The 12630-nt window shown below is 51.6% G+C and overlaps 6 protein-coding genes and 1 non-coding gene across 7 annotated transcripts; 4 read left to right on the top strand and 3 right to left on the bottom strand.

The window, feature by feature from the left end:
- Positions 1-97: 97 nt before the first annotated feature.
- CC77DRAFT_1009497 (NAP-domain-containing protein) lies at positions 98-1471 on the top strand (the record flags this gene model as incomplete). Its single annotated transcript, XM_018523598.1, has 4 exons — positions 98-212; positions 295-1005; positions 1056-1369; positions 1421-1471. The coding sequence occupies 4 exons, from the start codon at positions 98-100 to the stop codon at positions 1469-1471; spliced, it is 1191 nt and encodes a 396-aa protein (XP_018385205.1).
- Positions 1472-2474: 1003 nt separating this feature from the next.
- CC77DRAFT_1062125 (P-loop containing nucleoside triphosphate hydrolase protein) lies at positions 2475-3077 on the top strand (the record flags this gene model as incomplete). The annotated part of the gene is made up of 2 exons (XM_018528494.1): positions 2475-2660; positions 2718-3077. The coding sequence occupies 2 exons, from the start codon at positions 2475-2477 to the stop codon at positions 3075-3077; spliced, it is 546 nt and encodes a 181-aa protein (XP_018385204.1).
- Positions 2900-4214, bottom strand: CC77DRAFT_1021163 (Ham1-like protein). Its single transcript, XM_018525213.1, has 4 exons — positions 3983-4214; positions 3787-3860; positions 3464-3645; positions 2900-3383 (listed from the first exon to the last, which is right to left on the bottom strand). Exons 1-4 carry the CDS (start codon positions 4163-4165, stop codon positions 3247-3249), a joined length of 576 nt encoding a protein of 191 aa, XP_018385203.1. The 5' UTR covers positions 4166-4214; the 3' UTR covers positions 2900-3246.
- Positions 4215-4863: 649 nt separating this feature from the next.
- On the top strand, positions 4864-6904 carry CC77DRAFT_937484 (hypothetical protein; the record flags this gene model as incomplete). The annotated part of the gene is made up of 2 exons (XM_018534552.1): positions 4864-5231; positions 5278-6904. The coding sequence occupies 2 exons, from the start codon at positions 4864-4866 to the stop codon at positions 6902-6904; spliced, it is 1995 nt and encodes a 664-aa protein (XP_018385202.1).
- Positions 6905-7930: 1026 nt separating this feature from the next.
- Positions 7931-8002, top strand: CC77DRAFT_t53. The gene has a single exon. It is a non-coding gene; the product is annotated as a tRNA-Thr (tRNA).
- A 159-nt stretch (positions 8003-8161) lies between these two features.
- CC77DRAFT_1021160 (ribosomal protein S3Ae) lies at positions 8162-9484 on the bottom strand. The gene is made up of 3 exons (XM_018525212.1): positions 9332-9484; positions 8771-9272; positions 8162-8720 (listed from the first exon to the last, which is right to left on the bottom strand). The coding sequence occupies exons 1-3, from the start codon at positions 9451-9453 to the stop codon at positions 8577-8579; spliced, it is 768 nt and encodes a 255-aa protein (XP_018385201.1). The 5' UTR covers positions 9454-9484; the 3' UTR covers positions 8162-8576.
- An 895-nt stretch (positions 9485-10379) lies between these two features.
- Positions 10380-11361, bottom strand: CC77DRAFT_139666 (hypothetical protein). The gene is made up of 2 exons (XM_018530230.1): positions 10689-11361; positions 10380-10632 (listed from the first exon to the last, which is right to left on the bottom strand). The coding sequence occupies exons 1-2, from the start codon at positions 11047-11049 to the stop codon at positions 10541-10543; spliced, it is 453 nt and encodes a 150-aa protein (XP_018385200.1). The 5' UTR covers positions 11050-11361; the 3' UTR covers positions 10380-10540.
- Between the last annotated feature and the right edge of the window lie 1269 nt (positions 11362-12630).

Raw genomic sequence — 12630 nt, 5'->3', positions numbered from 1 at the left:
AGAAGATGGATTCCATATCCGCCCCGTAAGTCGCTTCCCAACCCTCCGCCACACAATTTTGTCTCTCCAAAACACCACCACAACAACCCCCCCCATCATGGACGTACCGCATTCTAACGTGCGCCCTGCCAGCACCCCCCAGAACACACCCGCAAATGCTGCCCCGATATCGTCGCGCGCTCAGCAGCCCGGCGTGGGCACCATCAAGGAAGGTATGTCGCAAATTCCCTGCCCCTCCAACCCCGCCTTGTATCGTCGTCAAGGCCTTGACCGCTAACTCGATTTTTCGCACAGAGGAACTAGAGCGCACCGCCGCCGGCCTGTTCGCTGCCAACCCCGCCCTCGTCGCCATGATGCAGAACAAGCTCGGCTCGCTCGTCGGCCGCTCAAGCGGCTACATTGAGTCGCTCCCAGCCTCGGTCCGCCGCCGTGTTGCCGGCCTCAAGGGCGTCCAGAAGGAGCACTCCAAGCTCGAGGCTGAGTTCCAAGAGGAGGTCCTACAGCTGGAGAAGAAGTACTTCGCCAAGTTCACACCGCTATACCAGACCCGTGCCAAGATCGTCAACGGCAACGAGGAGCCCTCAGAAGACCAGGTCAAGGTCGGCGAGCAGCAAGATGAGGATGACGAGGACGAGGACCAGCCCGAGCCTGAGCTCAACAAGGACGAGGGCAAGGATGTCAAGGGTATTCCAGAGTTCTGGCTCAGCGCCATGAAGAACCAGATCTCGCTCGCCGAGATGATCACAGACCGCGACGAGGCTGCTCTGAAGCACCTGACCGACATCCGCATGGAGTACCTCGACCGCCCCGGTTTCCGCCTCATCTTCGAATTCGAGGACAACGAATTCTTCACCAACAAGACCATCACCAAGACCTACTTCTACCAGGAGGAGAACGGCTACGGAGGTGACTTCATCTATGACCACGCCGAGGGCGACAAGGTCGACTGGAAGGCAGGCAAGGACCTGACTGTCCGCATCGAGAGCAAGAAGCAGAGGAACAAGAGTGAGTTTTCAATCGCCGTCACGAGGTGATAGCAGACTAACAGCTTTCAGACACCAAGCAGACCCGCGTCGTTAAGAAGACCGTGCCTACAGAGTCGTTCTTCAACTTCTTCGACCCGCCCAAGCCCCCACAAGACGATGATGATGCCACCTCTGATATTGAGGAGCGTCTCGAACTCGACTACCAGCTCGGTGAGGATATCAAGGAGAAGCTCATCCCCCGCGCCATTGACTGGTTCACCGGCGAGGCCCTTCAATACGAGAACATTGAGGACTTTGACGAGGGCGAGTTTGAGGACGAAGACGATGAGGACGAGGATGAGCTCAGCGATGACCGCGACGAGGAGGAGGAATCAGATGACGAGGTAAGCAGTTATAGTCGCTGTTTGAATAAACACCAACTAACACGATTGTAGAACGACGGCACAAAACCAAAGCAGGAGGCTGCTGAGTGCAAGCAGAGCTAAATGCTCGACGAAAAGTAATCTCGCATTCCCAAGATCACAATATCCCCAGGTCGTTCTAAGCGGCATGTGCAGTTCAAGCTAGCCTCCTAGCCGCCTTCTGTCACACTGAGATGTCTTTTTGAAACGACTCTCCACGTCCGATATTTCACTTCACGATTTCTTACTCGGCGTAATACTGCATCAAAAGAGTTCGGGGGTGTTCGTTCGGCAATGGTTGGTTGGAGCTTCCTCTGGACTAGATATCTTAAGAACTACTCAGTTCTCTACCCTCCCCCACCACTTCTTCTCACCCCTCCAGACATCTGCTCGAACAGGTTCCTGGGCTCTTACAACCACCAATCGCTAGCATCTACGGCGTTGTCTAGGTGGGGTTTTGCAGCATGTTTTCCTTGGGTTCAGGGATGTTTATGTTGACGAGGTATTTTAGACGGCGTAGGTAGTCTTGAGCGCATGTTACGGGTCAATGAAAAGAAAAGTTTGAAGCCTCACTTTTGGTAGGAGCCAGTATAATTTGCTCATGCTGTTGATGCATGTTGATCTGCCTCGGCAGGAGTGTGTGATAACACTCGCCTCATTCCGGATACCCAACCAACTATCAATGCGTTCTAGAAGGATGTTACACATGCTGTGCTTACATAGGTATCCTTGCACCCGCCGTCACACTTCAGATGTTGTGCATTTGCTTTGTCTTGGGGGCCATGTCAGGATGAGTAGTGCGGGGTAGTGGGGGTTGTGCCGGGTGAAGTTCGGGCGCTCGAAAAATAATTCTGGAATGCGATCAGCAGCAGACGCGACTGAGCACCTGAACGCTACACAATACTCTACCATCCTCACCCCGCAAAGTACTACCACAATTACCCTGCAGGATATACCTGTATTTGGCAATAGATTTCAATCGCAAGGCACATACAAATAACGACTTGTGAAAGCCTACAACTCCCAACAGCCTGCCAACTACGCGACCGAGACCGATCACGACTTTGCGACGAGAGACGACGAGGAAATGGCGCGCCAGAACCCAAACATTGTCATCACGGGTACACCCGGAGTAGGAAAGACAACACACGCTGAGCAATTAGCGCAAGCAACAGGATTCAAGCACGTCTCCGTGAATCAGATTGTCAAAGACGAGGGCTTCCATGAGGGCAAAGATGAGGAGACAGGGAGTTGGATTGTAGACGAAGACAAAGTATGTAACATCCTCATAACAATCACGGTTTCCCGGGCTAATGTGTGTTTCATCCAGCTACTCGACCACCTGGAATCCCTCCCCCTAGCCAGCACAGGCGGCTATATCCTCGACTGGCACGCGTGCGACCTGTTCCCCGAACGCTGGATCGACCTCGTCATCGTGCTGCGCTGCGACAGCACACTTTTATACGATCGTCTCACCGCACGGGGCTACAAGGGGAAGAAGTTGGAGGAGAATATGGATAGTGAAATCATGCAGGTCCTGCTTGATGAGGCGAGGGAGAGCTATAAAGAAGAGATCGTGGTGGAGCTGAGGAGTGAGAGTAACGAGGACGTCGAGGGCAACTTGGAGCGGGTGGAGCAATGGATTGAGCAGTGGAGGAAAGACAGGCAGAATGCGGAAGGGGAAGAGTAGGTCGAGTTGGAAATATCTAGAGGGAGAGAGGAAAAAGGTACGACGTGATACGATGGCATGTGTTATGATACCAAGACGATGTTTTTTCTTAAAAGAGTTCTGGTGAGGTTGACTATCACTTCAACCCTGTTCTTGTGCTCTAGGCGCTACAGCAAATCAGAATGCTCTTCTACGCCTCAGTTTTCTTGCTCGCCAGCCACTCCTTCAACTTGTCCAATGCCTTAGCCCGATGGCTAATCTTATTCTTCTCGCTCTTTTCCATCTCAGCATATGTCTGGCCTTCGTACTCGAAGCACGAGTCCCAACCTTTACATCGTCAGCTCCTCGTACTCCTTCTCAAACCCTCCCACACTTTCGACACAATACTGAAAAGATCTGCCACTTACCGAAAACAGTTGGACCCCGGCTTTCTACCAACTTGCCATCTGTGCGTCCTTGGAAGAGAATCGCTTCGTGGCCTGGTCCCTCGCAGTATCCGAATGTGCATACGGCTTGGGCGGATTTGTCGTCAAAGCCGGAGAGCATTTTGTGGAGGTTGGGGGCGCCAAGGGAGAGCATGAACCATTTACTGGCGGATCAGGGGTGTTAGAGAGGCGGCTATTCAAGGGAAATTATTGGGGAGGAGTTGAGAGGATGTGCCAATGGAACACATGGGATAGAAGATAGGGAAAGGAAGAAGAGGAGGGATTTGAAGAGAAGGACGACATACATATACGGTCCCGGAAGATCGTTCATAGCTTTGAAGCAGAGACATGTGTCTTCTACTAGGACAGGGCCTTGAATCTGAACGACGGGTCCGTTAGCAACCAACAAAATCCTAAATGTACAACTCCTGATTTCGCTTCATGAGAATTCTGTGTTCCCATACCAAAGCACGAGGTGGGTTAGATTGTTGTTTTACTTACCGCTTCGGCTGCTCTCCGTGCCTTGTCTTTTGTGACTTCTTCAACGGTGCCTTGGATCTCGACTAGATCGACGTTTTGATTCCGCAGCTCGATGGCACCGGAAAGAATTGCTTGGACTTCGGCGAGCTTGTTCTTGTTGCCCGTTATGAAGTTTAGGACCGTGGGAATGCTTGAGGGTGACATTATGAGTGTAGTTGAGAGCGTAGCTCCGGAATTTTTGATTGTTCGTCTTGATGGATCCTGGTGCTATGGGGATCGTTAGTTGGGATTTATATGATTTGTTAAGCTGCTGAGTGGGATTAATGTTCTCATGTTGGGAAGGGCGCAATGAGAATGATAGCGGTCTGAATGACAGTCTAAGTCGACAAAGGGCGTTTGACATCACAGACTGATGTACCGCGAGGGCTGAAAGCACGTACTTTTTAGGGTTGATAGCTTAGTACTCTTCTAATACCACAATGTGCAATGTCTCCGTCTCACAGTATCGCGATAGGGCTGAGGGGTCTATGTTTAGGCCCTTTCATAAGCGAGCTGAGCAGGGATCCATCTCCTAGCGTGCATTGAATGTTACCGTGGCCTACAAAACATCACTTTCAGCCGCATCAAATCACACCCTGCAAGGTTCTTGAATCCTTCATAACGGTTTTAACCGTTCTTACCGACTGGTCGCAGCTCCAAACCCCCGAGCTCGCCGAGCAAGAGCCTCATGGCGTGAGGCTGAACATCATTCGACTGTTATTCACGACCTCACCGCGCGCAACAAACCCTCTACAGCTATTCTCCGGAACGCACCGAGAGCTGGGCATTTTCCTTTTCGTCATCTCAGGACAAAGTGATCGCCGAGCACGCGCGGGGAGACCGTTGCTTTTGTCACCGCCAACATGGGTTCCCTCAGGACTCTGTTCCTGAGCGTATATGCCTCGAATGGCATTATAAGGACGTTGTTTCTACCACTATGTTACCTCACACTATTCAGTCCATTCATACTTGTTCTAGCTTGGTACTTTGGTCTTGGTCAAACTCTTGAAGAAGCTATACCCGAAGACTTCTCCTGGTTCGATCTATTACCTACGTTTGCGATTTCGGCGGTCTTCGTGTTACTACCTACGAGGCTGCTATCGAGTTCGGGAAAAGTTGTCAAAAGCCAAGATGGGAAGAGACGGGTACAATCGCTGCCATACTGGATCCCGGGTGTACGTCATCTTTGGAGCATTGTTTTTGGAGGCGAGGAGTGGTTGAACGGCGTCCGGTAAGCGTGTTGATAATGCCCGTTGGGTTGATCTGACTGGCAATAGGGATTCTGCAACTGCAAGCATAGTGGCATACAAGGCAGCTGGGACCAAACACAACATCCTGCTTTCAGATTCCTTGCTTGGCCAGATCTATAAGAACTTGCATAGTTTGGAGCTGCCAGACAGCAGCCAACTCGCTATTCTCCGAAACACTTTCAACCTCCCGAAAGTAATGGAGAGCCATTATCTTGAGATTCAGAACGAAATCAATCAGGTCGTGGAGACGGAGCTATACAAAGGTGTGGCCGAGGAAGGATTGATCAAAGCATCGCTGCGCATATTAACCGAATCACTTCCGGACTTCGTTACATTCAACTCATCTATTGTCGACCAGATGCAATGGGAGCGCGTCTCCAACGTGGAACTTACGGATGGCACCTCTGAGGCCGAATGTGATCTGTTCACACTGCTCAACGAATTTTGTTGCAATGCTATTTTACCCCCAATCGTCGGAGCACAGTTTACAGAGTCTTATCAACTGCTTGCTACTGATCTGGCAAGTTGCAACGAACGATTTTGGGCTCTCGCTCTCGGGTTGCCGCGATTGACGCCTGTTCAGGGCTTGCCGGGAGCAGCTCTGGCAAGAAAGAGATTGCTGAAGAACTTTGCAAATCTGTTTACAGAGTTGACACATCCACCAGTAAGGAGGGTACCAGACGATGACGAGAGCGTGAGCGGAGAGGAAGACACGGACGCTGACGTAGTCACTCCCCTTATGAAGCTTAACGAGCTATTCACTAAACATGAACTACCAGCCGAGTTACGAGCTTCGATCGGTCTCCATCTAGTACATGGTATCTACTCAGACGTCATACCACTTGTATTCTGGACGGTTCTTCACATCTACTCGTCATCCAACGCGCAAGACGTAAAGGCTCCAGAAGGGTCACCTCTCGAGAATATCAAATCAGAATCCAAGACCTGGGCTCAAGCTGTACAACCCCCATCAATACATCCGTCTTTTCCGGCACCACCGGAAATTCGCTTCGGCTCAGTGAAGGAAGCGCTGACTTCAAGTTCTCTACCTTATCTTCGCTCATGCATCAACGAAGCTCGACGTCTACATACCTGTTCCGCCAGCACATACAGAGTCGAGAAGCCACTCCATCTACAGGAGGACGGTCCTGGTGGGAAGGAGCAATGGGAACTAGAAACGGGTACATATATCGACATGGGTCTCTCTCAATCACTCATAAACTCGTCGTCAGCATTTCATGCCTCCCCAGAAACGTTTCGACCCAACCGCTTTCTCAACACTCCCGTCTCGTCGTCTGTCTTATCGCCTGCCGATAGCTCTCAGTCCTACAAGACCGATCTCATCATCTCTATCGTATCAGGTGTCACCCAACTTTGGGAAATCGCGCCTGCGCCAAAGAAGAGCTTCTTCGATCACATCCAAGAAGCAGGTAATGAAGCGTCATTTGGTGCCGAGGCCCTTACTGCGGAGCAAAAGGCTGCTAAAGAGGAAGCGAATCGGGAGAAAGAGGATGCTAAGAGGAAAGAGGCCAGGTGGGTGTTTCCAAAAGCGGTTGATGGAGCGGTCACAAGGGTTCCCAAGGGGGATATCCGGGTCAGGATCAGAAGAAGGGAGGGTTTGCCTACTAGCAAGGTTGTGCGGAGGATTGGTTAGCGTTAAGACTGGGGCTTTCACCGGAGCCAACGTGCATGCATGACCAGCATACGGACGTACATAATAGCCGCGCGATATGCGGCTGGCGGTGTCGAGAGAACTATATGGAAGACGTTGCGGAGCCGCGATAGTATGTGTCCGCGACTATTTGACCGGGGCACGGGCCGGTAAGGTAGCTACATGAATCGGACCGCTGTATATACGTACTCGCAAGCAAGCAAGCATCTAGGATACAACAACATTGGACAGACCATCACCATCGACGATGAGAACGCATTCTGTCCCATGTTCGTGATCCACCCAGTCTTACAATTCACCCCAGCCCAAAGCCGAGCCTCTCCACCCAATATACCCACTTAACCTCAAGCTAAACTCTCTCCCACATCCCCATATCACATCCCTCGTACCTTCTACAGTTGCGATCGATCCCGATGTCCATTCTTTCGTACCGTGGTATCGCTACTTCGCGAAAGCGCTGACGTCTCCTCCTCGTCAAAGTAGCGGTGAGGTGCCGCTCAACACCAACACACCACCAACGCTGAAACTTGAATCGTCTTCCCGCTTCCACGCGAAAGAGAAAACGCAAAGCCACATCATCATAACTGATCATCAGAGTCGAGACTCTTCGATGTACACGATAATGTATTGATTGTCACATTGGCATTTGTACACCGCAGGGCTATGAACGAAGTAGGACCGCAATGGGCGTTGGTGACCTGGTGTTCTGTTATCAGAGTTTAGAGTACAGATCGAAGTTTATAGCTTGGAGATCGTGATGGTGACTAGGGAGTACATCGGAGGTTGGAGACGTAGTCGGAGACTTTTGTGCATGGGTGTTTGGACGTTGGAAGGACGTTGTCGGAAGATGACCTCCGATTTTGGCTAGTTCTAGTGAAGTGCTCCAACCCCTGAACCTGAACGATTGTAGACCAGATGTTCGGACAGACCACGGGTTGCACAACGTCCAAGGATATAATATGGCCTACTCCACAATTCTTCAACAGCAAGCACAATAGCTTCAGATCAGCCTTCCTAGCTCAGTGGTAGAGCGCGTCACTAGTAATGACGAGGTCGTCAGTTCAATTCTGGCGGAAGGCATTACTTTTTGTTCATATCACGGACGTAGCCTGTCCGAGGACAAGCATGAAAGTACTGTGCGGATAGTGGTGGTGTGAATCTCATCCGTCGAGGCATTCCTCGACTTGACTTTGAACATTTTTTTTTTCAAATTTGTACCATGCCACTATACTCTCGCATGTTCACACTGCTCATAGAACACCATCTTCATGATCAAAGGGTGCCATAGCTCCACCCCAATTCTATAGATTTCACGATGCGCGAATGTTGACTGCAGCATCCAACGCACGATGTAGGCATGGTCACGACTGCAATCCAGTCGTCAGGATTGGACCGCCATACCACAGACACGATCAAGAACGCATGGCAGTAGGTATGAATTTGGAACTCATCAATGTCATTTCCATGATACTTTTCCCGCATGACCTGTTAACACCAGATGCGGATCGTACCCCATGCACGCCATCACTGCCGCGGGATCGCATCAAGGGCCATGTTTATCTTTCATTTGTAAACACAAACACCTTTGGAATGCCGATATCATGCCGCGGAAAGTTGAAAAGACCCAAGAACCCCTTGCCTATCCAACAAGACCTTAAACCTGCTCAAGGACGGTCTCCTTGAACTCACGCTCAACCTTCTGGCCAGAGTCATCCTGGCTTGACTCGCCGTGGAGACCGAGGAGGGCACCAAGGTCGAACTTGGGTGCCTTGAGGAGCTTGACCTTTCGTACGTGTACCTGTGTTACGTTAGCCTGTGTCATACACCGTTGTGCTGTAGACCACATACGTTCTGGAGAGGGTAGATGCCCTGGGTGGCCTTCTCGATCTCGCGACCGATGACCTCGGGGATGAGCTTCTGGGTAAGCTGGGCGAGGGTGCATGAGCTGGCGTCGCGGGCCATGATCTCAACCATCTTCTTGCGGATGGCCCTGATCTGGGACGACTGGGCGTATGTGGTCTTCTTGACCTGGTTCGGTCGTCGCTTGGTGAAGGCAATGCAGAAGAGGCGGAGGAGGTAGTCGTCGGTGGTCTTGACAACGACGTTGGCCTCGATGAGGGATTGCCACTTGCGGACGAGGGAGCGGAGCTTGTCGGAGGTGAAGTCGAGACCGTGGAAGTTGGTCAGGCAGTTCTTGCCCTGGACCTCGTCGACGCGGAGCTTGACCTTGCGGAAAGCGTGGTCCTCATCCTTCTGGAGATCGGCGAGCGAAACCTCGAATATCCGGCCCTTCAGAGCGTCGTTGGCGTTCTTGAGACCGGTGGTACGGTTGACGAGGGTCTTTCCGACACTACAAAGAGCGAAGAGTAAGCATTGAGTCCCCGTGTACAGCGCAGCGGGAATTCTTACTCTCGGACGGCGAAAGTTCCTGGGGCCTTGATGTTGTACCAGTCCTTCTTCGCGAAGGTGTCGGTCTTCTTCTTGAGACCCTTCTTTCCCTTTGAAAGACGCTTGTTCTTGCCGACAGCCATGATTGCGAGTCTTGTTGTCGGTAGTCGGGAGGGTGGTTGTCGCTGTCGATGTCAAAAGGCTGAGAGTCGCAAATTGGTGGTGTTCAAAATCCGTTAAGCGAGCCCAGTAGCGCATCACGTGTGCCAAGCCCCAAAATCGAGCGCGGTGATCAGCAACACCAACCTCCAATCGAATGCACATCATCTAGAAGATCCGTAGTGAACGGGTCCTTTCATGGCTGCTAAGCTGCTTGATCTCCTATGCGTCGCGATACATGTGGAAATCCTGGAGTTGCGCCTTGCAAATTTGCAAGTAAACGTGTAAAGTGCGTGCGTGTTAATCATCACAGTAATGAACAGGGCACAGCAGAGAGAGGTGCTGCAGTTACATCATGGCAACGAAGCACTATCATAGTCGTCGTCGTCGTCGTCGTCGTCGTCGCCGCCGCCATAGTATGGAGAACACATGGGGCACGACCAACTTCACGCCACAAATGCCTGGCAATGCAATGGAAACCAACAACATCGTTCACGGCAGGTCTCGGTCAAATCGGACACGTTGAGTAATGTACATGTGGTTACATTGTAGTGGCTCTAGATCCCTTTACAGTTCTTTCAGCTGTAACGAACAGACTAGACTACCCTTCGCACACGCTAGCGCCCCCATCCAAATTCGAGTCGCACTCATTCTCAGGTGTCCTCCAGGCAGTGCCAAGCATTCCACTCCATGTGGCAACAATGCGATCATGGCCGCAGCTGAATCGCTGCGTCTAGCATGACGAGACATACCCGCGCACACCACCCTCAATGATTCCTTCCCTCCTCTTTACATCTCGACATTTCACTGTCGTGACATAGATCTGCTGATCTGATCCCTGTTCATTCTCACTTTTGCTGACAGCAAAGACGATGCAGTGATAGTCAGATGGACTACCAGTCAAGCAGAAGATAGAATACTATCAACTTGCGATGCTCTGGGTCCAGATTACGGTACTTCAACTCATGGTAAGGAGCGTAAGCCTGGCTGGCGATTCGGTGATGGGGTTGGTGGGTGTTGTTGAAAAGACAAGTCCTTGTTGCATAACATCAAAGACTCATGCATGTCTGTTCATGTCCTGACATCAGATTGCTGCTGTTGCTCGCCATATGGATTCTGGTTTTGGCAAAACTTCTCAAAGTCAGGAAAGCTGATGTAGCCATCTAGAAGAATGTTAGCTTGTGCTGCTTCGTAGGAAGTGATTCGGTTCAGTGCTTACCCTGCTGCCTGTATTGCCTGACGTAGCGGTCACTTTCAGTCCTGGACATCGATGGCCTCTCAGAAGAATAGGCCGGTTCTGACTGCAGCCTCGACCGTGGAGTGAGCATTGGGCTTCCAGGTGGCGTCTCGCCTCGAGGTGTAGTAGGCGATGAGGCAACCTTAGCCAAGAGGATAGAGGCCTTGGTCGGGCTGCTCGATGTTGATGTGCCAGAATCCCGTCGAGAAGTTACAGGCACGAGTGTGGTGAGGCATGGCGAAGAAACAGTTGACGGTGTTAGAGGTGGCCGCCGACTTGCTGAGCGGGATCGTTGTGGCGCCTCGGTAGGTAGTGAGAAGTAGTATCGTGGGTGGCTAGACATGGCGAAGATGTGCGTCGATCGACAACGAGCGAATGTCAAAGTCGGAGAATTAACTGCGGTTTGGGAATTGAAGGATGACGGAGTGAGCGGGAGGGTAGTATAATAATGGTGTCCAAATCGCCTAGACGCTATTCACCCCATACTACCGAATGCACGTATGTATAGTGACGCCTCTGGCTGTTCCAGGCACCCTGGTCGACGCCAAGTGCATCAGCAGCCCGGAGCTCCCCACTCGACATCGCTGGCTTTTTGGGCTAGTTATGCATGCCGAAGTGGGTACCGCCAGAAAACGTGGACGTTCAGAATTAGTGTGTTTGCAAGGGAGGTGTGCTGTCATGCTTTGACTCGCCCTGACTCGCCCCTGGTGCACACAAGACCACCTCACGTCCATTTCTCTAGTCTGGTAGTCTGCTGCGAGCTGCTGCAGGTGTGAGTTGGCCACCGCCGACGACGAGGCGGATGACAGACCTGAAACACTTTGTTGTGATGAAGCAGACACTGGCATTGTACCTAGGTAGCCAATTCGGAAAGGTCGATTTCGCCTTGGAGTGCGCTTACGGTGTGGCAGGTCATTCGTGTCGGCCGTTCCTGATTGGCATCGCGCAACTCGATCCAAGGCCTCGCCGGAAGAGCGGGAGTGCACTGCCATAGCGGCGCCGTCGCATCCTCAAACCATGGCATCGGCGGATGCAAGCCGCCATCCCAATGAACATCCGTCATGGCTGCGCGGTGATGACAGAACCAGCTCTGCCTTGTTACTCGCCCTGGAAACTGGGCGAGCCTTCCTTGCTGTGTATCAGGAACGTTCGAGGGGCACACGTATGCTTATCCGTAGCCTAAGTTGTTATCGAGTTCCAGACACCTCTACAGACCACCCTGCGGTTTGTGCGACAATGAGACAGGTACCGGACCTGCAATGAGCCTCATTCATATCGGCCACTTTGCTGGTGACGACATTGCCTCAGCTGAGGTTTCTATTTATGCAGTGTCATGCAATGCAGATGACAATCCCTTGTCATTGAAAGTCGAGAACGTTGCACTTGCAAGGGCATCCTTCCAACGCCTTCGTGCGATCCGGTTGGAGCATAAAGACACGCGAGGACACCAACGCGTTCGACACCGGTCGCTATTACCCACAGCCCTTCGATAATGGTCTCTCGTGTTGTGGATGTCACGTCGGTAAAGTCCCTCCGTTGCATAGCCATTGAGGGGGAGACGCGTACCCGACATTCTACCGCTTAGGGGTACACGAGGGGTCGCAAGTCGCAATATATCATTAATACTTGAGACAATCGCAATCAGAGTGATATCCCTTGCACAACTGAGCATTCACTCATGTAGCAACAAACAAAGGGAGTTGGCGATGCAATAGTGAACGATTGCGAGTATTTTCTGGGGATAATTTCGAGCCATCCTGCTATCCCCGGATCTGCCCCTCACACTTTTGACTTTGCAACTAGAATGCCACAAAACGTAACTCTGTCGGCAATGCTTATGTCTGACTTGGTTCTGGAACGATTGTTACCTCGTCTCGCTCCACCTCCGCGTCAGCTGCTCTCACATGTTGCCATGCTTTCCATG

Source organism: Alternaria alternata, assembly GCF_001642055.1.
Source record: "Alternaria alternata strain SRC1lrK2f unplaced genomic scaffold CC77scaffold_12, whole genome shotgun sequence".
NCBI classification, from domain to species: Eukaryota; Fungi; Ascomycota; class Dothideomycetes; order Pleosporales; family Pleosporaceae; genus Alternaria; species Alternaria alternata.
Note: the sequence above shows the minus strand (reverse complement) of the source record. Positions and strands in the feature narration are given on the sequence as shown.

Coding starts and splice junctions, on each gene's coding strand:
- CC77DRAFT_1021163 (XM_018525213.1), bottom strand. CDS start 4,165: ATGTCACCCTCAAGCATTCCCACGGTCCTAAACTTCATAACGGGCAAC. Junction 3,646..3,786: donor GATCTTCCGGGACCGTATAT/GTATGTCGTCCT, acceptor CTGATCCGCCAG/TAAATGGTTCATGCTCTCCC. Junction 3,384..3,463: donor CCGGGGTCCAACTGTTTTCG/GTAAGTGGCAGA, acceptor GACGATGTAAAG/GTTGGGACTCGTGCTTCGAG.
- CC77DRAFT_1021160 (XM_018525212.1), bottom strand. CDS start 9,453: ATGGCTGTCGGCAAGAACAAGCGTCTTTCAAAGGGAAAGAAGGGTCTC. Junction 9,273..9,331: donor GGAACTTTCGCCGTCCGAGA/GTAAGAATTCCC, acceptor CGCTCTTTGTAG/TGTCGGAAAGACCCTCGTCA. Junction 8,721..8,770: donor GCATCTACCCTCTCCAGAAC/GTATGTGGTCTA, acceptor AACGTAACACAG/GTACACGTACGAAAGGTCAA.
- CC77DRAFT_139666 (XM_018530230.1), bottom strand. CDS start 11,049: ATGTCTAGCCACCCACGATACTACTTCTCACTACCTACCGAGGCGCCA. Junction 10,633..10,688: donor CAGGCAATACAGGCAGCAGG/GTAAGCACTGAA, acceptor ACATTCTTCTAG/ATGGCTACATCAGCTTTCCT.